This window comes from Toxorhynchites rutilus, chromosome 1, assembly GCF_029784135.1.
Source record: "Toxorhynchites rutilus septentrionalis strain SRP chromosome 1, ASM2978413v1, whole genome shotgun sequence".
In the NCBI taxonomy this organism is placed as follows: Eukaryota; Metazoa; Arthropoda; class Insecta; order Diptera; family Culicidae; genus Toxorhynchites; species Toxorhynchites rutilus.
The window spans coordinates 184230464-184255841 of record NC_073744.1 but is presented as its reverse complement, the minus strand read 5'-3'; the positions used below and the strand labels follow the sequence as shown (position 1 = coordinate 184255841).

Sequence of the window (25378 nt, the reverse complement as noted above, 5' to 3'; positions counted from 1 at the left end):
TGCGTGCGATTTGCCACTGGCCGGGTCGTGCTGAACAAATATGGCACAAAATCACAAATATAGCATGTCATGTCACAGTGGAATTTGACGTGTAACAAAATTTTGTATGACATTTTCCCTCCAAAGAATTGTCATTAATGTAAAATTCTTTGTGGCGGCGTCGTGTTCTTTCGGGAGTCATTGCATGTGAGAATCGTTGATATTCATGTGTAAATGCGAGTATTAATCCCATAGCGTATTCTTTAATTCGTCACACATCAAGTGATTTCACTACTTTGCTGAGCATTCTAGCGCCATATGTTATGCAAGTACACCACGAGTGAGACTTGATGTTGTATGCGAAGGGATTAAATCTCGCGTAACTTTTGAAAAGGTCCTATGTCACATTCACATCAACTCGAGAAAAACGGAGTTGAAGATCGGAATATTGTTCCGCGAATTGTTTCAAAAGGAATCGATCTTTATCACTACTTTTACCACTAGCAGTCAATAATAACTCTGAAAAACCAATCGTAACTGTTGTCATGTGATTTTAGTTAAAAGCCTTCGAGCGAAAAATGTTACATTGGACGTTTTGACTGCCCGCTTTGTACATTGGACAAATAACGTTGCACGATGAGAATCTGAAAATAACTACTAAACAACGATCCAAATACTTGCTAAAAGCAGATCATTATTGTTATAACTCGTTGAATTGAACTAAAAACGATATCAACACCCGAAAATAACAAAAACTCAAAATGACCGAAGTGCGATTTCGTGTTGTATTGGTTGCTTTGTTACTTCGGATGTATCGAGCGTCAGAGGAAAGTGGTGTCCGAAGTAACAGTCGAGTGCTTAAAATTCGAATCTGTACATTGGTCATTTTTTGTATCGGCGATAAAAAGGTGAAAAGGATAGATACTTGAACGATTGTTTTCTCAATGCATTACATGATTGATAACTAATAGTGTGCATCCATTAACTCGATTTGTTTACATTTGTTACTTAGGACGTTTTCAAAAGTTACGCGAGAAATGTTCTATTAAAGTCATGTCGAAAGAACATCCGAATATCTTTAATATTGAAGCCCACAGACAATAGAAAAATGCATTTAGGTAATGTTCAAATTCAAAGGTATCTCAGAGAGAACCGACACAATCAGTACAAGTTTGGCACTTTATAGGGAAAGCCGCATAGAAAGAGGGGTTCCTTCCAAGTGAAGAAGTATGAGTCTTAGAACAATATTCATTGATGGTAGACAATGTTATATAGGTTATTTGAATATTGATATTACCGTGGTGCTAGTGGTTGATATTACATTGGTGTCATAAATGTTGCAACAAACATGAACTTATCAGAAGATATTAGGACCATTATTTAATAGAGTTAAGGCGATTTAACAGACTCGCCTGTGGTTATAATGAATTCGAAGGTAGAATTTAGCAACGATCATACCCATGTGATTACTTTGAGTTGTATATTATACGTGCTGAGTTCGATTGGCAGAAACGTCATCCATTGTGAGATAATACTCCCTTGGGCGCTGAAGGTTTTAAAGTTGATGGTATTTTTTTCTCATTCTGTTTTTTGGTGGAATAAAATATTAAGATGGGTTGGATAATGGACATACACTCGACAAAAAATGTGAGGAACAGATTGCGAAGCCAAACCTCTAAATGACTTTTAAAAGCTACAACCTCGCAAAAATTAACGCTTGAAGATGCGTTTGGCATTATTTTCATCATTTTAAAGCTTCAAAAAATTCATGTCCCGAAACACTCTACGAACAAAGTTCCATCTTGCCGTGTGCAGACGCAGTGGACAAAAATATTGAGAAAACGCAAAAAATCGATCCCTTTTCCCTGATGATGAACAACTAGGGTGACCAAACGTACCGTTTCATCTACGACAGAATGAGCAAACAAAAATCGTCTTAGAGGCGAATGAACTGCAAAGTTTAAAGCCTCTTAAAAACAAAGAAAGAAAGAAAGAAAATCGTCTATCTCAAAAGCTTTAAAGTGTTCGCATGTATGGGAGCAGACATCACTTTTTTCCTTTTTTCATCTTCTTTGGGATTGCACCCAAAAAAAGTCCAAACGATGTCAACGGGGATCGAACCAAGACCGACTACAATGCAAGGCTGTTTTACACGACCACGCTATCCACATAGCTACTAGTGCTGTTGCGTAAAAGCGTAATAATATTACACCTCGTTATAAAATGAAGTTGGAAAGTGTTTTCCAAGAGTAAGATTTAAGTCCATCGCGGTCTGGGCCATGGATGTGGCAAAGAATGCTTATTTGCAGTGTGTCTCTTGTTTCGCTCGCTCATATTGATCTGATATTGCTACACCATATATATTATACAAATGCTTATCAGTATTTGAGAGTCATGACATTTTCTGTTCTTTTTAGACTCATTTAATGTAATAAATCGGGACAAAACATGTGTTAAAAATTATTTTGGGTGTAGGAACAGAAATTCTGTGCTAGTTGTAATTAGTTGTGTGCAAATATTTTGAGAAATGGAAAACAAATTACTAGAATGTAAGAAATTCGTGAAGCTTATTAATTATATTTTGTGTATACTTGGTAGTGCCGGACCAGTTGAAAGATTTTTTTTACGATGAACATTATGTGGGCAACGAAAAAGTTGCGACTCCATGTTGGACAAAACTTCGATCTGGTTTATGACCATTTCTATGAAAATATTCCTAGAAAATAAAATAGGCAAATCTAAGAATATTCGATTGTTTGGCTTTATTTCCGGTTTCATTCACTTATTAAGGAAATTCTACAACAAAATTGCATTTTGTGTTTTTGCTTACGTGTCCCCTGAATTATTTGGTTAGCCTATGAATAGTTCAATAAACAACGAAGGCACCGTGCACCGAAAGCAGACCTGAAAACTCCAACAAACTCTCTACAAGGCTACCTTGGCGAAAAAAAACTTTAAACAAACTTTTAGTTGTGTTCAGACTTTCTGTAGTGTTCCAAAAAATTCTTCGCAACCCTGCAAATACCGATGTTCCAATGTTAGAAAAAAAATAGTTCAATATATCACCAAAACCTCTGCGAACGTTTCATATTGCCACTTACCCAACCGATCGAACGAGTCCCGAATAAATTAGAAGAGCAATCGTTCGCAAACTGCACCAGAAGTACAAAACGCTATGCAATGAACGATTCGCAATCCTTGCCCACACGCTTTTATGTCATAAGGATTTCGAGGAGTGAAGATAGCTACACATATACGTAAACATTCTCACATATACACATCTCCCTATCCATAAACTCGTGAAAACGATAGCCCGAATCGCTCACTAAGGGAGCACGCACAGCACCTTTGGGACAACTCGCGATAAACTCAAAACTCCGATCGATCGCTCAAAAAAATGGCCAAACGTATCAATAGGAAACGTCCACGGTTTTAAGATACACCACGCTAAAAAAACTCACTGCAACACTTACAAAACTACAGAAAATTTTCCTAAACACCACAAAAACCCGGACTTATCCAAAATCGATCTAAAAATCTCAAACAACTTTTCCTCATCGAAGCAACAAACCAACCTTGTAGAGAATCCACGGCACCGCTCAAAATTGCCCCTCGACCCGCGAGGAGGATTATCTTTAAGAAAGGTTGGTTCGATGATTCCAACAGTTTTAATCGAGATTATGAAAAAACTAAAATTTGAAGATAGTACTAATGTAATGTACTTACAACGCACAATGGTCCAGGAGATGCATTTAAGTGGAAATTAGCATTTAGAGCTTGACAGTTATTCTCTAGACAAAAACTGTCTTAGACAAAGTTGTTACTCATGATAGAGCGCTCGTTTTTGTGTTATCAAAAATAGGGTGACCAAAATTGTCGATGAAATGAAAAATCTAACTTTCTTATCTTTATAGATAGAGATAAACATGGTTAAACAATGTTGTAGCCCCAGTTATTTTAAACAACTTCGTAGAACAAAGCTTTTTTCTATCTTTTAAACTAATCGATTTAACTCTTTTTTCTAAGTTGCATTAGTGTGACCATGAAAAAAGGTGTTTTTTCTGCTTCAACTTTTATACTTAAAATTCTACATCAAAACTATCTTCGTACGTCTTTTAGAGCTTATCGATATCAAAATTTTGCGATGCTTGTCTATATCTTAATCCTACTCGAAGTTATTGATGGTTTTTTACCCGAAAACTCATGATTTCAATTTTAATTTACTCAAACATAAAAAATAACATAGTTTTGAAAATCACACATCATGTAGAGTGAAATATGCTCTTTCAAATGTCGTCAATGAACTTTGTTTACGTTTGCCCCCAAAAGAATGACAAACAAATTAAAAGAGCATGAAGACATATCAATAACATTGAGTAAAGTTGAGATATCGACAAGTTCTGCATCGAAAAATGTTTGTATTAGTAAGCTCTAAAAGTCTTTCGGAAACAGTTTACATGTAAAATTTAAAATATAAAAGTTAGAGCAAAAAACAGTTTTTTTCATGGTGACCCTAACGTAACTCATAAAAAAGGCGCTATATCGGTATAGAAAAAAACTTTGTTCTACAAAGATGTCTCAAAAAATTGGAGCTACAACATTGTCGAACTATGTTTACCTCTATCTATAAAGATAAGAAAGTTAGATTTTTTGTTTCATCGAGAAATTTGGTCACCCTATTTTTGACAACATAAAAACGAGCGCTCTATCATGAGTAACAACTTTGTCTAAGACAGTTTTTGTAAAAGTTGCCCAATACGCAAACTCGGTTGAGCGAAGGAATCAACCTTTCTGAGTCTGGATTGGCAATTTACAAAGTTGAAGTAGAAGAAAAGCGTCACGAGAAATAACCTATTCCTGGAATAAACTGAATTGTCTGCCTTCGCACTAATTCCCTACGGAACGAGCCACGAACGGAAGCTAATCAGACTTATTCCTTTCAATAAATTGAACTGACTGCCTTCGCACTAATTCCGTACGGAACGAGCAACGAACGGGAGCTGATCAAAATATCGAACATCAACTAAGCGGGAGGATCAACGAGTACAAGATCTTCACGAACTCCGAGCGCAAATTATACAACTATTGCTGCGAACGTTGGAAGACTTGAATCTGAAGAACTCTCGTCAGTCGATTCAATGGAGGTGGTTTCGGACTACTTAATCGTAAGACACGATTCCAAAGACTACTTGCTTTATTCAGAGAACCTTGGGTTTTTATACAATTTTAGTTTATCCTAAATCTACCCTAAATTTAAGTCTAACGTGCGAAAGAAAGAGAAGACTATAAACGTCCTTGCTTCTTTTCATACAAGTCCTTTACCTATCGCTATCTGTATTTCAAAACATACGATATCCATAACTGCATTCTAAGAGCAACGGAGCCTAACGCGATAAGAAATGTGTGCGATTGTTTTCGGTTCCTTTCCTTTCTACTAGGTTTTATTGCACCAGGTTTTATTGCACCCGCTCCCGATAGGATTGTTATTTTAGGATCTTACACACGGTTCGCTCTTATCGTATAGTGTTTTTCTTCTGTCCTTCTTTCGATCGTTTACGATATTGAAATTAAATTGCTAAATTCTTTCGATTTCTTACATTTCCCCTTCCGTAAATCTACCTGCTCGAATTTACACTTCAAAGAATTAGCAATTGTATAAGTATTCAGTTGTTTTTTTTTTTATAAATTTTTGTTAGCTATTATCTAATTCACTTTTAATTATTTTAATTCACTAATTCACATTATTTATACTCTTGGTAAAATTCGTCCACAAATGGGTTGTGTTGTCGTATCTTCCATAGGTATTGCCGTCTCCCTAGTCGTAGCAATATTGATGTCATCAGATGGTTCAGTCTTCCTTGAATTGATTGATGTTTCACGTAAATGTCGTACTGCATTCCGGTGAGAAAGAAACGTTGTGAGTGAATCCCAGCAAGATGCCATCAATTGCCAGCCGAATCCATATATGTCGTATAGAATTCTGCCGTGCATGATTGTATCGACGATAAACTTTATCATCCTGCCCATCATATATAGACCAATCGCCGTTGATGTGATGTTTCCGAGCCATGTAGACCAAGACATAAGCCGCATCCAATACCTTGTTATTGCATCGTCGATTACATCTCCAGATACTAAGGCTCCGAAGTTGAATCCTTGATCATTGGGTCGTTGTCCAATCAGCACCTTGTGTATTACATACGTTGCCACTCTACGATCTCCTTGTTCATAAATCATATCCCTCATCTTTTTAAGATTGTCTGCATCATAGACACCACTTTGCATTAGATTTGGAAGAGGTGTGTAGGACCATGTTGTAACTATGTCCGACACTAATTTCTCTGGTGGAGTTGTTTCACGTAATCGTCCATCAGTTGTATACCATTTTCCTCCGAACATGAATTTTGCTGGTATTAAAGGTGTGCAATCTATTTCAATCCCGCGGTTCTGGAGTATTCTTGTCACAGGTGCCAAAAACATCGACCTGTTGTTAAATTCAACTGGAATTTCTTGGAAGCATCGCGCTTCGGATCTTGGCGTAACAAATACTGGTTTGCATTCAATAACATGAAGCACTTCCCCAGCAACAACTGCTGTATATCCTGACCTCTTCATTATGCTCGATACAAACTCCGTTGGATTGATTCTTGCTAATGTCAATTTAGTTTCCAGTAGAGCCTTATCTAGTTTGCACATCTCTGTCATAACCGAATTGTATACGTCGTCTAATTTCTGACCAATGTAGTTTTCGACGAATGTTATTTTCGAATTGAAGTAAGTAAATAGATCATTATTTGAACCTGACGTAGGTTTTCTAACAAATGGCGATCTCATGTTGGATAACTCCAAAACTAATATTCTGGGATGGTCTGTTTTAAACCCAACGTGTCCACATATATATGTCCTTGCTGTAGTTTTTATCGAAAATAAATGTCGTTCCGATATTGTGCTGTACACTACAACCTCTCCAATGGTTTTCATTTGGTTATTCGTTGTTTTGTTGACAACTCCTTCAAAAATAACTTCAAACTCGCTTTCTTCACATCTACGGTTCATGTCGATGTCCCAAGTTAGATAGCCTTCTTCAGCGTCCAAACAACGTCCATGTGTGTATGTACACGTTAAACCTCCTTTCAACATTATCTGGCTACTTTCAATGTCTACAGAGGCGACATAATCTTGAAGTGTAATCGTATATTCATAATATACTAAGGCGTTTGTCCACGTGTATAACGGCGTTTTGTACACTCCTCCACTGCAGGAACTGCCAGTTATTGATCCTACCACCAATACTTGACCTCTATTTGTGCTGTTGAGATTCAATTCCTGAATAACAGTGTTATCGGCTAGTGTAACTGCTCCACTATAGTGAGCTTTTCGACATTCCTCGGATGAAAACTCCTTCACGATGTAGGCAAAGCCGTGTTGATAATCAGAAGTGTGGGAGTGCATACCACAGTGTCGAATCGACCTCTTGATGATGACTTTACATTGAAATACCTTTGTTTGAATTTTCGAATTTCTTTGTAACATTTGTATCCGAAGTTCCGTTGTTGTCAGGTTAGTTGTTGGCGGTAAGCAAGATGCCACATCCAACAAAGAATATGAAGTCATATTTACATCTGCATTGGCACAGTCGTATGCGATCAATCCATGAGATGTTGAGCCTAGTACACTGCATCCCACGAATAACATTGCAGCAATCAACAGTTGCATGAGCGTTAACCGGTTAACTGTATCTGATTTCCATCTTATTTTCCTTCTAGATTCGCCTTTTTGAGAGTAATCCGATTGTACCAAAACTTTTGAAGTTTCCGCTGTTAATACAGTTGTAGTACAAGGATTGATTCGTCGTTTCTTTTTCTTCGGCTCAAATTTCTCACAATTCACACTGCTGTTTCTTTCAATAACTTGATGGAGTGCGGTAAATGAGGTGTTCATTTTGTTTACTTCTTTAGACGTTATGTCTTTCAGAGCGGCATCCTTGCGTATATTCAATACTGCTAGCTTATGTGCTGCTCGTTTAAAGGTCCCTTTGGGTGTTTTAACGAACGCTGTACGTACTTGGCCGTCTTTTCCTTTTATAACTCCAGTTACTCGTCCTCTCAACCATAGGCCCCAACGTATAGTACTGTCTGTTATCAATACTATGTCGTCTATTTCAATGGGCTGAACTTTATGCGTCCATTTTTGTCGCGATATTAATGTTGGTATATATTGTTTCTTGAATCGATCCCAAAACTGTTGACTGTAGTGGTTCACTAGTTCCCATTGAACTCGAGTGAGGTTGTTGCTGTCCAAATTTTGAGGTGGAACGTATTCACCTGCCCGTCCAATTAGGAAATGGAACGGTGTTAGAGCCTCTTCCACATCATTATTGCACGGTATGTGTGTTAGTGGGCGACAGTTTAAGATAAACTCTACTTGTATTAGAGCTGCTCGTAACGTTTCAGGATAAGGTGTCCGACTACAACCTATCATATAATATAAATTGTCTTTAATAGTTCTGATGAGTCGCTCCCAAACTCCTCCAAAGTGCGGTGATGCTGGTGGGTTAAAGGTCCATTCTATCTTCAGTTTTACAGCTTCAGATTTCGACATCCTTTCGTCGATTTCGTGGATTAGTTTGTTTAGTTGTTTTTCAGCTCCAACAAAATTTGTGCCATTATCGCTGTATACATGTTTGATCTTTCCACGGCGGTTTTGAAAGTTTTTAAAACACATTAGGAAGTGATCTGTATCTAACTTCTCAGCCATTTCAATATGCACGGCTCTCGTAGTCATGCATGTAAAGAGCACGCCCCATCTTTTCTCTATTGATCGTCTTACCAATACTTCAAAAGGACCGAAGTAGTCCACTCCAGTATTCGTGAATGGATGAGCATACAAATCTACTCTAGCTGCCGGTAATGGTGCCATTTGAGGTGGCAAAGGTTTAGCTTTCATTATAATGCATTTAGAGCAGTCCGTTTTTATTTTGTTGAGAACTGTACGCATGTGTGGTATATAATACCGTAATTGTAATGCTCCAAGTACTACGTTATCCGAACGATGAAAGTATTTTTGATGATATTCAGCAACGATCAAACGTGTTCCATGGTCTTCAGCAGGTAAAATCACAGGATGTATTGTATTCATTTGCAATTTAGTTGCATTTTCGAGACGACCTCCAACTCTCATTACGTTATATTCATCTAGTATTGGAGTAACCGCTGATAACTGTTTATTTCTAATATCAACATAACCGTTTAATTCAATGTCATGAATTTCCTTAGCGAAATGTGTCATTTGTATTTTACGAAACACAACTCTTTCTGCAATTTTTCGATCCTCATATGTTATATTGCGATTAAAATTAGATTGTATATTCAATCGTTGGTTTTTCTTGTATTGCAGCCAATCAACATATTTTTTCACAACACATACATGGTGTATCAACACATTCCAACTGGAGTATCGTTTGATTCCGATGAATATAGAACTTGTTTGGTGCAATCCCACTACTTGTCTCAACTCTTCCGTTGACTCCTTAATCTTCCTGTTAGGATATTCGATCACTGGCTTCTTAAGGAATTGAGGTCCTTTTGTCCATATAGATTGCCCTTTGAAATCTTTTGTAGCTTCGTCGGCGGGATTTAATTCAGACGGTATATAACGCCATTGCTGTATATTGGTTGTATCTAAAACCTCAGCAACTCGATGAGTGACGAATATTTTATATCTTCTATTCTTCGGTTGTAACCATGACAAAACATTTTCCGAGTCTGTCCAGTAGGTAATACTATCTATTTTAATTCGTTGCTCGTTCTGAATGGTATTTGTCAATCTGGTTCCTAGTAAGGCTGCTTGTAGTTCCATTTTTGGAATAGACAACTGATGAATAGGTCCGACTTTTGCCTTTGCTGCCAATAATCGTATATAAACCGAGCCGTTTGCAATACAACGTAAGTATATAACTGCAGCGTATGCTCGTTCAGATGCATCTACGAATGTATGTAGCTCCAATTTTCCTGCTCCATCCGGTATTATACACCTGGGTATTTTTACGTTAGAGGCTTGTTGAATTTTCGCAAGCCAATTTTGCCACTGTTTGCTCAAATGTTTGGGTACTTCATCATCCCAGTCTAACTCGTCTTTGTGCAGCTCTTGAAGCAAAATCTTTCCCATTATCGTATAATTTGATATCAATCCTAATGGATCATACAAACTCATAACAAATGCTAACACCTCTCTTTTCGTGGGTAATCGTAGCGTTTGTCTTACTTCATTGCTCAGCTTCTTCAACGATAATCGATACCCGATCAAATCCAGTTTCGTGTTCCAATAGACACCAAGAACTTTTTCAGCACATGAATCCTTATCCTCTATTACCTTAATGTCGGTAGATTGGATCCGATCGCTGGATAAATTGCTCAGTAATTCCTTACTGTTCGATATAAAGTTTCGAATGAAGAATCCGCCATGTTGGTGTATATCGATGACGTCTTTGGTAATAGCGGTTGCCTCTCGAATGTTTGTAAAACTATCCAGATAGTCATCCACATAGTGTTGTTTTTCAATTGCCAGGGCTGCTTTCGGTTTCGATTCCATAAATGCTGCAGCGTTTTTATTTTTCACTGCTTGCGCGCATGATGGTGAACATGTCGATCCAAAAATCATTACCTCCATAATGTATACATCAGGTTCTCGATTGTTTTCACAATCTCGCCATAAAAATCGTTGAGCATGCTGATCCTCCGGTTTTATTTTGACTTGGTGGAACATCTCTTGAATATCTCCACAAACTGCAATACGTCCCTCTCTGAATCGCAGCAATACTCCAACGAGTGATGTAGTAGCATCAGGTCCAGACAAAAGATTAGAGTTAAACGATACGCCATTTATTTTTGAAGCTGCATCAAATACCAATCTTGGTTTTGGAGGTATTTTATTCTGGTTGTGAACTATAAAATGCGGGAGATAGTATGTTCTCGGAACCGCGTTAATTAGCTCTGAATGTGCTAGTTTTCTAGCATATCCCTTTTTCACATAATCAGCGAAGGTATTGATAGCCCAATCCTTCAATTTTTCATCTTGTTTCAATTTATTCTCCATAATCACCAATCTCCGTAAGGCTGTATGATAGCTGTCCGGAAATTGTACATCTTTGGTTTTCCATAGCAGACCGACCTCGTAACGGTTGTCTTTTAGCTTGATGGTGTTGTCGAGAATCTGTTGTGCTCTTTCTTCCTCTGGTGATCTTGGCAGTTTTTCCACTAATTTCACTCCAAAATCGTCGATTGAGAAGTATCGCTGCATCATTTTGCTCATCTCCTGTTCTTCCTGGATGACCATTGTATAATCTTGACGGTTTATGTTATACTCCTTTCCGTATATCACCCATCCGAGTCGCGTTTTTACTGCCATAGGACCATTTCCTTTTACCGTTTTGATGGCACTCAGTAATTCGCTGTTGTCCAATCCAATTAACAATGTAGGCTGAGCTTCCTTATAATCTTGAAGCGGAATGTCCTTCAAGTAGGGATAATTCTTGGCAATTTGTTCCATGTCAACTGTTTGGATAGGAAGATTTAGATCATGCATAGTCCGGGCCATCACTGGTTTTCCTATGCCCTTTATCCAGAATTTTACCCTCTTGCTTGAGCAGGATTTTAAACAATCCTGTGTCCATTTTAATGTAAGCGGGTCAACTTTTCCTTCCAACTCTAACATGTTAGCCATTCTCTCGTCCAATAGTGTTACTGATGATCCTGTGTCCAGGAAGGCGTAGGTGTCTATCATTCTTTCGCCGTTTTGGACTGTTATAGGAACTATTTGATAGTAAAGGTGTTCCTTGCGTTGTCGATGAATATTCGTGGTTTCTTCGGGACCTCGTCGTACGTCAGCAGCCGTATCCTGATTTCTTTTATACTCCGATCTTTGATGAAGTAAGCGATTGTGCTCCTTGTTGCACCCATCGATTCCACATATTCCTTTCATGCTACAATTTCTCATAATGTGGTCATTGGAGTTTAGGCACTTGAAACAAATTCCTTTTTTAGCCAAAAACTCTCTACGTTCCAATGTTTTCATTTGTTTGAAATTCTTACATTGGAATAGCCTATGACTGGCTGAACAAAGTGCACATTTCATAGTTTGATGAACATTAACTCGAGGTTTCCTTTCCGTAGTCGACACACTGTTATTAGACTTTTGCATCATACGGGCTATTCTTGAATGTGGCAATAACCACTTATTCAAATCGTTGAGTGTTGGGATCGAAGTGTTGCTTTGGATCACTTCAACCCATTTCACTTGTATCGTGTATGGCAGCTTCTCTATGATTTCCTCTATTAAACGATGATCACGTAGATATTCCTTTTGGCCCAGCGCCTCCATATTCACCACCATGTTATCTAGTGCGTCTGATATATCCGGAACTACGGTTCGGCTGTCCTTTTTGATACGTCTCAGGTCGTTCAGAAGTTCTTTATATACAAGATCCTTCCTTCCAAAGCATTCTTCCAGCTTTTCGATTATTTTCGGAACATTCTCTGAGTTAATCATCAATTGTTGGACGGTTTTATACGCGTCCCCTTTCAGAACTTGTTCCAGGCGGTTGAGGTTCTCTAAATTTGAGAAACCTCCCTCTGCCGTTGTATCATGGAATGTTTTCTTAAATTTTGGCCAATCCTTTGATGCGCCAGAAAATCTGGGTAGGGTCGTCAATGATTGCCTCTTTAAATATATAGTCCAGTCACTAGACATACTCACTGTTTGGGTAAATGATCGATCCGTGGGCTGATTTGTTACTTGGCCCGAGGATGACGTTGAGCATTGGCCTTTCATAGTCGCCATTAATTTGTCCATTGCATCCAGTTGTTGTTTTATCTGCTCATCTTTCTTCCGAGCAGATATTTCCAATGATGCTAATCTTTGTTGGATCTGCACGCATTTCGGGCAGATCCATTTTTCTTCCGCTTTCGGCGCGACCGTTAAGTTAACACAACCGATGTGGAACCATCGGTCACAATCGTCGCATTCAACCATATCCTGTTCATGGTCTGGTTCCGAGCACAAACGGCAATTTCCGTTTTGATTTTCCACGAAACGTATCATGGTGTTGCTTTCAAGATACTCAGCCGTTGAAATAATGTATAATTCTCAGGATCCGTTTCCAGTTGTTTGTAATTACACTTTGCTCACTTTTCAAGGCGTTGAGCCTTTTTAAGCTTTCTTAAGCTTGAGAGATTTATTTTCTCGCTTTCAGGTTAGCACACTTTCAGAAAGCTTTTTAAACTTTTAGTCCTGTTGGAATTCTTTATCCAACTTATTCACTTCAAGGTGATTTGCACTTTCACAAGGCCTTTTAAACTTTTAGTCCTGTTGGATTTGTTTATCCAACTTGCTCACTCTTATGGCGTTGAGCACGCGCATAAGCTTCTATTAAGCTTTTAATCCTGTTGGGTTCTCTATCCAACTGGCCCTTTGCTCATTCTTATGGCGATGAGCACGCACTTATGAGTTCGTTGGTAATGAAAGGCTCCTCCTCTCTGGAGCCACCAAATGTAAAAGTTGCCCAATACGCAAACTCGGTTGAGCGAAGGAATCAACCTTTCTGAGTCTGGATTGGCAATTTACAAAGTTGAAGTAGAAGAAAAGCGTCACGAGAAATAACCTATTCCTGGAATAAACTGAATTGTCTGCCTTCGCACTAATTCCCTACGGAACGAGCCACGAACGGAAGCTAATCAGACTTATTCCTTTCAATAAATTGAACTGACTGCCTTCGCACTAATTCCGTACGGAACGAGCAACGAACGGGAGCTGATCAAAATATCGAACATCAACTAAGCGGGAGGATCAACGAGTACAAGATCTTCACGAACTCCGAGCGCAAATTATACAACTATTGCTGCGAACGTTGGAAGACTTGAATCTGAAGAACTCTCGTCAGTCGATTCAATGGAGGTGGTTTCGGACTACTTAATCGTAAGACACGATTCCAAAGACTACTTGCTTTATTCAGAGAACCTTGGGTTTTTATACAATTTTAGTTTATCCTAAATCTACCCTAAATTTAAGTCTAACGTGCGAAAGAAAGAGAAGACTATAAACGTCCTTGCTTCTTTTCATACAAGTCCTTTACCTATCGCTATCTGTATTTCAAAACATACGATATCCATAACTGCATTCTAAGAGCAACGGAGCCTAACGCGATAAGAAATGTGTGCGATTGTTTTCGGTTCCTTTCCTTTCTACTAGGTTTTATTGCACCAGGTTTTATTGCACCCGCTCCCGATAGGATTGTTATTTTAGGATCTTACACACGGTTCGCTCTTATCGTATAGTGTTTTTCTTCTGTCCTTCTTTCGATCGTTTACGATATTGAAATTAAATTGCTAAATTCTTTCGATTTCTTACAGTTTTTGTCTAGAGAATAACTGTCGAGCTCTAAATGCTAATTTCCACTTAAATGCATCTCCTGGACCATTGTGCAATGGGTTTCATAACAACTGAGAGGCGCTTTTGAAATTTTCGAATGAGACTGAAGCAAACTTAGGTGAAGTATAGTTTGCGATTCAAAAAAACTTCATTCTGAAATAATGATGATGTACCCGACATTTTTAAAGTTTTTTTTAATTACATTCTATTTGATTCCAAATTATAGGGTAATCTGTACTTGAACAAAGTATAAAATGAATGACATTCATAGAATGATTACTGTCCAAGTTCTCATTTCGGAACCAGAATCGACACAACCAATTGCTTTGAAACTGAAGGATCAATTGAAACTTTTCATAAAAATGAATCGCCATACCATTCCCGAGAATCTTCTTTACTGGAATACTGATCGCATCTAAAATTTTTAGTACCTAACTCGGTGTTTGTCCAAACTGTTTATCGTTAAGGTGAAGGTGGAAGCTAGCCATTGTAGTAATATAGGTAAACCCACGTGTAAAAATAGGGTAATAGTGTTTGTGAGAGAAGATCAAAGCATATGTAAATAGATCAATTCACTTATCAGACTGTGTGGCGCTTCATTGACAGGAGTCTTTGCATACATTTGAAAAAAAAAATAACAATTCAATACTGAAGTTAAATGAATGAACGATATGTTCCGATGAACAATTGCAAACATAAATATATATAGAAGGTGCATTTGCATATGAAGTAAAATTTTGATTATACACGAGCGTAACATGAGCAAATTTATAACACATGCGAATTGGAGCTCTTTTGATATTAACAAGTTCTTCCGCATAGTAACACGATGCTGATCATTCCTTAATATTCTCCTTCGTTGGTCGTATTGTTTTCACATATTCACGTTGGAGAGCCTTAACCCTTCTCTTCGTTGGCCGAGACATTTTGATTGAATGTAATACTTTTCCGTTTACTGTTTTTGAATGCATAGGCAGCCGTGGCAGTGTTCCGAGCTCTGCAATACAATTTTCTTACCCAATGTTAAAGTTGCTAAAGCTCACATTATAGACCCATTAAACGTAAAAATAATGATTGTATTGATATCAACACAATTTTATTCTATTGATTTTCATGACATGAAACGCTATGACTCAGGAATAACATTTTATTGAGTGGTTTTGATAGCTGTTTCGATGATGTTGTCTGGCATCAGTGTCGAAAAAATAACGATGCTTTCACCAATACAAATAAAACCATTGCCGAAGATTGAAAAATTAAAATTTAACTTTCAGAGCACTAGCTCGAGTTTGCCGACGTTTTTCATTATGCATTGCGACGGCAGATGATAATTTAATATCTTGTGAGTAATCAATTAGAGTTTGGTTGATATTACTTGATGGGAAGTGTGCGAAAACGATCATTTTCTTCACACTGTTTCGCAAAATTATTGATTTTCGAGCGAGGGGTGATGGAGGGAGATGAAAGAAATGAGCGCCATTGTGGCTAGCTTCCACCTTCACCTTAAGTCCTTCTCCGGTATCCTGTAAATATTCATCAAATCATCATCAATATTTAAATAGCATTATATAGGTGTGTATCGGATACGATCTGTTAAATTTTAGATTCATGAATCTATAAGTAAGCTGCAATCAATAACACACAGAAACTTTGAATTTATATTTTATCGAATAATCAACATCGTTTTTGTTCTGTGCAAATTTGTTTTTTTAAACTGGGGAAGGGTTATATCTGTGGTATAACCGCAAAGTTGACGTAGGACTACCGTTGGTTCAGTGATCATTTGTTTGAAGTTTCTATATCATTGACAAACAACAACATATCTGTCGCTTCCAATCAGTATACATGAATGTTGCACTCGCTCTTCCTTCCTCACAACATCCACTTCCAGTTTGAGAAATTGTTGAGTAAACAATCGTGTGTCGATAAGCGTTGAGCGGGAATGAATTGTCTTTCTCAAGAATCGTTGTACCCATAATAAGTTGCGGAAAGACGTAATATTACGTTGATCGCACTAGATCGAAGAAATTGCAAAAAGTATGTATTTGATCGCACGTAGTATTTTGTAAATACTTTCGCTTCCAAGTGATATTTTGTTCTAGAAAGAACTGGAATTGATTTTCTGAAAACAAAATCCCTCGTGTTGTGCGCGATGTGTGACGATTGTAACTTTTTTCAGAACCGCTCTGCAGCTTCCTTTGGCTTCGGTGTTTTTGGCTTCTGTGCAACGGTTTTCGATGATTTAGTTGGCTTTTGCTTTGTTACGTATGTACCGACAGTAGCGGGAGCTTTCTTCTTGTTGCTCACCTTCTTCGCACTAGTAGAGTTAGTAGAGTTGCTTTCTTCTCCCCGGTAACAGCGACCGATTATTTTCCAGCAGCGACGACATTTTTCGGTTTCTTCTAGGTGGCTGTAGCTTCAAGCAATTTTTAAGCTATCGCAACAAGTTCTTGGATCAATAAGTAACAAGCATTCAAAATCTTGTTGTTCCGGCGTAACGATCTCGTTTTCGAAACTTTGAACTTACACGTCAGTATAGAAATGGAAGATGTAATTCTACGTTAAAACAAGGATTTGATTATGTGTACCAAAACGGAACATCCGTGCCAAGTGTACAGTAAAACCTGTTGTTGTGCTGTTTTTTTTTGGCCAATTTTTTTGTGCGATTTTCTGTTCTTGTGCAGTTTTTTTTCGTGCGATTTTTATGTGCGATTTTTTTTGTGCGGTATATGAAAAGAAGCATATTTGACAAAGATTTCAGTGCGAAAAAAGCATATTTGCGTCTCAATTATCCACTTCTGAAATCATTCCCCTCCTCCCATCAAATGCTCTAAGTTTTTGCATGACATGATTTCTAACAGCAACACGTTGCGACATGCAACTAAAAGCCCAACAGCCATGCTCAACCGAAAAGACAAACTGTCCCATCGCAGTGAACGGCGTGGATTTGAGTTATTTTCTTAGGGGAAACTTTTTTTATGCGGTCTACCGCACAAAAAAAGTAGTTTTCAAAATGTGTACCGAACACGATTTTTCAAAGTTACTGGTGAAGTTTTGCTCGATTTTTTTTTATGCGGGCCCTATCCTCCGCACAAAAAAAGGTTTGCCTGTATCTGTCAATCAACTGTACCAATCGTACCAATTGTTCCAATTGTGCCAATGGTACAACTCTGTGGTGTACTAAATGGTACGAAATTCGATCATGGCATGGCTCGTGCCGTACCAATGGTACACGCGCACTATTCGTAGTACTCACGATAACTGTTCTATTTTTTTCAGATTCCTCCAAGTCCAATGCAATGCCAAGTAGTTTGTCAGCGTCTACCACTGACAGCGTGTATAAATTCCCCGCTCCCACAAAACTAAACTCATCCCTGGCGGTGACGTTAGACGACAAGGAACCGCCGCAAAAGAGCTTCAAATTCAGCAACCCGGAACCGATTGAGGCCCCCAAGAGCAATCCCCCCAAGCTGGGTAGCTTCCAGTTCAACCCGGAAACAGCGAAACCGAAAGCAGCGGTTGCAGTGACATCGTCATCCATTGTGCCTGCTGCGAGTGCGCCGCTACCACTGAAAAGTGGTAGCTGTTTGGACGCACTAAAGGGTCCCGCGGTGATCCCGGAGCTAAAAACCGGTAGCTGTCTGGAGGCGCTTTCGGCAACAAAACCAGCTTCAGCGCCATCCAGCAGTTTGCCGGGATTTGGAGATTCCTTCAAGCTGGCGGGATCTAACAAGTGGGAATGCGATGCCTGTATGGTACGGAACGATCCGGACAAAACGAAATGCATGGCGTGTGAATCGCCTAAGCCAGGTGTCAAGGGTTCGGCTCCAGTGCCACCGAAAAGCAGCTTCTCGTTTGGAGCAGCAGCAGCACCCACACCGGTTAGCGCAAGTAATTCTGTTCCGGCTGGTTCCGACGCTGGATTCAAGGCATTAATCGCCCAGCAATCGTCCAAGTGGGAGTGCTCGGACTGTATGACCCGGAATGACTTGAACAAATTGAAATGCATGTGTTGCGAGAAACCCAAACCTGGATCAGCCGTGACACCGGCCCCGAAAGCGGAGGTACCAGCCGCTATCAAATCGATGTTTTCGATGCCTAATACCAGCATCGCGGTCATGCCAGCCACCAAGGCATCCTCCGATCAGGGATTCAAAACATTGGTCGCACAACAAGCCGCCAATAAGTGGGAATGCAGTACGTGTATGACACGAAACGAAGCCGCCCGGTCAAAGTGTGTTTGTTGCGAGCAAGCCAAACCCGGATCAAGCCCAGTCGATGTGCCCTCATTTTCTTTTGGTAGCAAATCCGCTGAAAACTCGAGCGGCGGAACGGCGAAATTCAGCTTCGGAGTACCTCAGAGCGCTGACAGCAGTAGCAGCAGCAAAGATACTCCTAAATCAGGCTTCACTTTCGGGGTACCGACAGGTTCTTCAGCTTCCACCAGCGTAACCTTCGGTTCAAGTGCGACGACGTCTCCCGCGCCAGCTGCTGTCGGGGGCGGTTTTAGTTTCGGTGTAAAGCCAGCTGTGCCGGCGTCAGGCGACACTACGGACAGCTGTAAAGCTAACGAGAAAAAGGAGGAATCCAAACCGACTCCAGTATTTGGCTCGGGAGGATTTTCTTTCGGTGCAAAGCCAACCACAAATGAAGTGAAGAAGGCGGAAGCTGTTACTTCTGCAACGTCCACCGGTGGATTCAGCTTTGGATCTAAGTCAACAACGGACAGCCCCACCGTTGGTGGGTTTTCATTCGGAAAGCCTGCGGAATCGTCGTCGATCGTTTCCACTACTGCAGCTCCTAGTGCTTCGGATAACAGCAGTAAGCCAGCGGCTGCACCCATTACGTTTGGGTCGCTAGCATCTTCGGCCGCCAAGTCAACGGCATCATCGAGCTTTGGCTCAGCAGGGAGCAACACAGTTTCCGCTGAAAGTAAACCACCAGCCGGAACGGGTGTTTTCTCGTTCGGTTCGCCCAAAACTACGGTGTCCACACCACTAGCGGGGACACCATCAGAGAAAAACGAATCTACCGCTGCACCAACGGTAGCCGTCTTTGGAGGTAAGTGTCAATCGGTTATCCACTGAATTCTAAATGATCTTACATTCTGTGTTTTGTTACAGGGGCTCAAAAACCGACAGTTCCTTCAGTCACCCCAAGTTTCAGCTTTGGGGCAGCAGCTAACAATTCATCGACCTCCTCGAGCAAACCCGCCGCTGTATCAGCGCCAGCGTTCAATTTCGGAGCATCTGCTGCAAAGCCAGCGGAAGTTCCAGCTAATGCCAGCACCACTGTTGCCGCTACTAACGCGCCTGTAGCTGCGGCGCCCACTTTCGTCTTCGGTCAACAAAGCAGTCAACAGGCGAACAAAGTTGTGCCCTCTTTTGGTGCCGGCGCTTCATCAACCGCCGCATCCACTGAGAAGCCAACTTTCGGCACTTTTGGGGCATCCGCTGCCGCTCCTGCTCCAACTGGAAACTCACTCTTTGGTGCCTCGGTTAACGCTACTGGCAGCTCTGGGTTCGGATTTGGCAACTCGGCAACATCCGCTGCTGCTGCGCCAGCTAAGCCATCCGAGTTCACAACGGCGGCGTTTACTTTCGGTGGTGCGGGAAAAACCGATGCGTCACCGATGGCGATGAGCACCACCCCCTCATTTGGCACTCCTTCTACGTCTGCCCCTGCCTCAAACTCCATATTTGGCAGCGGCGCAGCCGCTAATACGCCTATGTTTGGCGACTTCAGTGCGAACAATGCACCAGCTTTCGGCGCAAGTGCCACGTTTGGAGGAGCGGGTTCTTCTGCACCCACCAATACGGGATCGGGAATGTTCGGTCAATCGTCGGTGTCAGTGTTCGGTGCACAGCAGGCGCCAAGTGGAAGTACCTTCGGTTCCGCACCAGCTACCTTCGGAGCTGCACCTGCAGCTACGGCTGTGGGTAATCCTTTCGGGGGCCCCGCGTCCCCCTCCGGCGATGAACCACAGGCGAAGAAAGCCTTCGAGTTTGGAACCTCGAGCTCCTCTGTAAATAGTCAGACCGTATCGGTAAGTAGGCTTATTTTATCTGCATAATTCTGAATCATTTCTGGGGGATCATTTCTATGGTTCCAATTGAATCAACGAATGAATACAGAGCTTTGTGGTGCGTCATTTGCAGCGCTGCCAATGTTCCAGTTAACTGGTGTTCCAGTAAACTGGTCAAACAGTTAAACATCTTCCTTTTTTTTTGAAAATTATCCAGTTTTATCCAGTTTTTTATATGTGTGCTCCAATTTTTACCCATTTTTTGTAAAATAAATTCAGAATGTTTATTATTATCCCTGCCTAAACCCATGGGATATGGGATAGACCAGTTTGGTTTTTTGACATTTATCGTTCGATCGATCCAAAGTGTATTTACCTTGGATCGATCTTTCTTTTCTTACACAGTCTACTCAGTGTTATTTTATCTTCTGCTTACACTTCCGAATTCAATACGGTTAGCGCTCATTGCGCATGGTGTCTTTCAATTTATATAAATGAAGTTAACTCTCCCCAACCCGATATCCGAGGGACCATCGAGTTAGGGAGTTATCGAGTAATGGAGAGAGTAATGGTTGATACATCAATCAAAGGTGCCATGAAATTAATCGAGTTAGGGAAAATATCGAGATACAGAACATTAAGTAAGGGAGAGTTGACTGTATCAGGTGTTCTACTGCCCATGATTGCATAGGAGACGTAATCGACAACACCATTAGTGTTGGGAAAACGCATTGTTGTTGTTTTTTGGCCTATAAGCATAGCCATGCAAATTTCCGATGAAATGATCTGTCCAGTTGAAGCTATAACAATTTTTTTCCATTTGGAAAACGCTTGCGTCTATTTATGCGTACAATCAATCGATTCAATGAACATTTATCCGCATAGCTAGCTCTGTTTGTAGCGTTAGTATTTACAATTCCGATAATAGTCAAACGTCTCCGTCGGTAATTCGAGTTGTTATCGGATGAAATCAAAAATTATAGGAGGTTGTGTCCAAGATACGACCGCATTGTGACGTAGAACTACACTGTTATTTTTTATAAATCGCTTATTTTTACCTTCGGATATTATTCTATAATGCTGTGAAATTTTAGAAACAACTGCTTAGTAGAATAATCTCTGGAACGGTTTTTTCATTGTAGAATCAGTTGATGATAATTGATTGATGATTCATTCTTGCCCTTGCAAAACAATACACTAGCTGATCGTATGTCGCAATTTATTTCATGTCAATGCATTGGAAATTTACCTCGAACGCTATTTCGGTGGCCTTTTTCGCAATTTACATAGACTCTACAGTCGATTATATACATGTTGCACCAGCACCATTATTCCACCTCTTATAACTACATCAATATATCTTTGGCACCGCATGGAAGCAACAACAACTTTTCAACAATGACAACCGTTGCAAGTATCAAATATGATGCTACATGTTATTTAGTATTGCCTCAAAGGAATCGCACCTCTAGGCATCGTTCGTACAACGTAAACCAAGCGCCAAACAAGCGTTCGCCATAGCATGCATACAGAGCCATACATTGCTTGAAACTACCAGAAATATAAACACTTCTCATCATTTTGCGCTATTCTCAAAAGAAACGCTTCTGTTAATATTACTGGCCTTGAGAAAAGTTGCATTACTTTCTCATGCTTGAGAGAAGCGCAGCTGTCACCCTTAGTGGAGGAAGTTTTGTTACTGGCAAGCAAAACCTAATCACATACAAAATTCCAGAACGACATCTACTTTCTTGGTGACTAAACAAGCGAAATAAACTCTTTTCGTTAATAACAACTTCGAAAATAGCAGCAATGCTTCATTATGATCAATAGTAGCGCAAATGCAATCCTAGTTGAAGGCAGTTTTACGACTAGCACGCGAATTCAAATAACTTATAACATTCCAGTAAGACATTCAAGATGCTTGGTATTCCCCAAATAATTTTTTTTGACACACAACCTTAACACCTCGCCATAACGTCAGTTTAATGCATTGATGCATTCTCAAAGGCACCAACGAAGCCCTTATGATTACGGAAAACAAACAATGTTAACCGCTTGGAAAAGACTGAATAATGCCACACAGCTTGTACTCTGATGTAACACCCATCGATGCGAATTCGCTGATGAGTTTGTCAAGAGCGACCGCCTTCGCCACCAGTGGGGGGAGCTTGATTTTGGTTGCTGCCTGGGTAACTGCGTTTACATTTTCGACCGACGCGCCGAAATCGCCATCGCGTGCATCATTAGAAGACGCTTGTCTCGAAATTTTATTGCCCCTGGCAATGCGTTCGTTTTTTGCAGGGCTCGAGCCTGCCTTCCTCTTCTTCTTGCTCATCACACACTACGCGAAGCGTCCAATTCATGACGCGGAAAGAAAAACACACGATACGAATAACGCGAAAAACGAACAGAAAAAATCACACGACGATATCCAAGTTGTATTACCACTGGTGGGGTCCAATCTTAGATCGAAGCGCAGCGAAAGCAAAGTGAACTGGATTGCTCAACAGACCGATGCCGAATGAAAGTTTGCCTCAGCGAGATCCACAGTTTATACTCTAGGCAATTATTCCCCTTCATTCTTCTACTTTTCCTCTGTTCACGGAGACTTCAAATCCTACGATTTCCCCTCCGTTGGTCGTCGATAAGTTGCTCGTTATTGACAGCCCTGTTCGGGAAAGCACACAAATGGACAGAACAAATGCAGGGGAAAATAGAAACGCTTAAAGTTTTCATGAATTTTAACCATTTACAAACCAGGGAATTCTAATGTATAACATATCAAACAAATCTTACGGTATTTCCTATTCGTTTAGTATGTAAATCGTCAAAATCCATTCACGGCAAAAATAGTTATTAACGTTAACTTTATTTCATAAAAACGTGACCTGTTTTCTGATTTGGCACCCTTAATGAAAGACGTAGTTCTACGTCGAAAGGTTTGGAAGAAATTTAGTGAAATGTCTGGAAAAGGTGCTCTTGATTTGTTGCGAGTCTATGATAGTACTTTTTTCTGAAGAATACTCTGGGATATGATTAGAACAGCAGGTTCGTGTTTTTCAATTAATTGAATTTGTAAAGGCAATCTGCAATGTTGGTAATTTTAACAACATGATTTACCGATATCACGATCAATCGCATAAAGATGATGGTATGCGGTATGGGTAAATGCTGAGTATGTGGAATATTTCAATGTTGAATCCGAGGAACCAATATTATTTTAATTTTACTACTGATCTGATTGTTTCATTATCTACTTGAAGTTTCAAATGCAGACAAATAGGTTATTATAACATTAAAAAAACACAATTGCTTCTCTTTGTTCATCGTGTACAGAAAATAGTAATTATATGAGAAGCGTTTCATTGGTTTCTTATATTCATCTATTAGGAAACACTAAGTGATAAGACACTATCGTGACAGACATGTTTGGACTCTACAAAGAATGTGATTCAAATGTAGATTTAGCTTATAGCACATAGTACTGACAATTGTTGATTTTCGAACCATGTGTGAAAGCTGTATGGAACTACGCCTGTTATGCGGACAAACAGTGATTTTTCGGAAACGTTTTTTCAAAATTGCTCAAATGTTTTCGAACAAAAATTGTTTGTTTGCATGTAGAGCAAACGTATCACATTGTGTAGAATGCGAAACAGCGAAAACGTCGATTTTGTTCATTTTGCCGTTTAAGTCTTCTATACAAACATGGGCAGCGTAGTTATATACTATCTTTTTACTACACGCTATATTATTACAAAAAAACATCAATAAAATAACAGACTTGTTTGCTTTCTATTTTTCAGCCATTCCAATTTGGCGCCGGCGGCGGCAACAACAATGACAGCAACGCAAAGCCGTTTTCGTTCTCTGCGCATTCGGCACCCAACTTCAACTTTTCCGCTGGATCGAATGCGGGACAAACGGTGAGTATATTTTTTTTCTCTCCCGCGCATCCTAGCCGGAAAAAAACACTTACCCGTAGTGTAACGCAGAATCCTCTAGTTTTCAGTAGGTTATATTGCATACTAAAATTAGTTCTGATAACAGCATTCGAAACGAATGAAACGAATTGTCGGTTGGTTGGATAACTTATGTTAACTGAATATACTTTTTCTTATCTTATCCCGCCCCACACCCACATCACTCGCAAATATTGTGGCACTTTCGATCAAAAATTTACCGCTCTCTCTGGCGATGATCGGTCGACCGCTTCAGTCGGCTCCATTTACGTTCGGAATTAACCAGGGCGGCGCCTCCACCGTTGGTGGGGTGTTCAATTTTGGAGGCGGCACAGCATCCCCAGCAGTCACCGGATTCGGAGCAATGAGTGATGTACGTAACTGGTACTCTTTTGAATTATGTTCGTAATTCCTTCGTTGTTTGTTATTTTTTCTGTTGTTGATTTTTTTTTGGTTTTTGTTTTGGTTCTGCTTCTCAAGAAAGTGTGAACGTTGCCGATTAACCTTGTGTGTAGAAGTGATTCATGAATTGATTCCACCCCATTGTCGCCATGCGACAGTGCAGTACGCGTGACCTACGGTCACTCATTTGCCTACACGAAACAGCCCTCATTTGCATGGATCGGAATTGAAATACTAACCTGCGTGTGTATGTTCACTGACAGAGTAGCCTTGTTCTTGATTCTAACCCCGTCGCAAGTACTTCAGAAGTAGCACACATTGTGCACGTAAGGATCTCGGAAGAACCCGCCTGGATGGAGAAATTATGGTAATGCATGGTTTCAAGGATTGCATCAAATCACGGGATCGCGCGCAATAGTGTGGGGCCATATTTTTCCGATAAAAATTTCATTCTAAGTGGACCGTTAAGCGCTCGATTGACGAATAACACGCTGAAATATTGGGAGAGAAAATTGGGCGACTTCTTTGCACGAACAATTTTGATGTAAATATTTTCTAATTACCGTCTAATTGACGTGAGGTT

The 25378-nt window shown here is 40.0% G+C and overlaps 1 protein-coding gene across 4 annotated transcripts in view; it reads left to right on the top strand.

Moving 5' to 3' along the window:
• LOC129763455 (nuclear pore complex protein Nup153) overlaps positions 1-25378 on the top strand; it is a 54649-nt gene that overhangs the window by 14362 nt on the left and 14909 nt on the right. For 2 of the 4 annotated variants that reach the window (XM_055762527.1, XM_055762530.1), the window contains exons 4-7: positions 17683-19464; positions 19527-20449; positions 24238-24357; positions 24650-24766. In XM_055762527.1, coding sequence (XP_055618502.1) covers positions 17683-19464; positions 19527-20449; positions 24238-24357; positions 24650-24766 — 2942 coding nt within the window. The remainder of the gene's footprint in view (positions 1-17682; positions 19465-19526; positions 20450-24237; positions 24358-24649; positions 24767-25378) is intronic. The other 2 variants (XM_055762529.1, XM_055762531.1) reach the window with 1 other exon arrangement.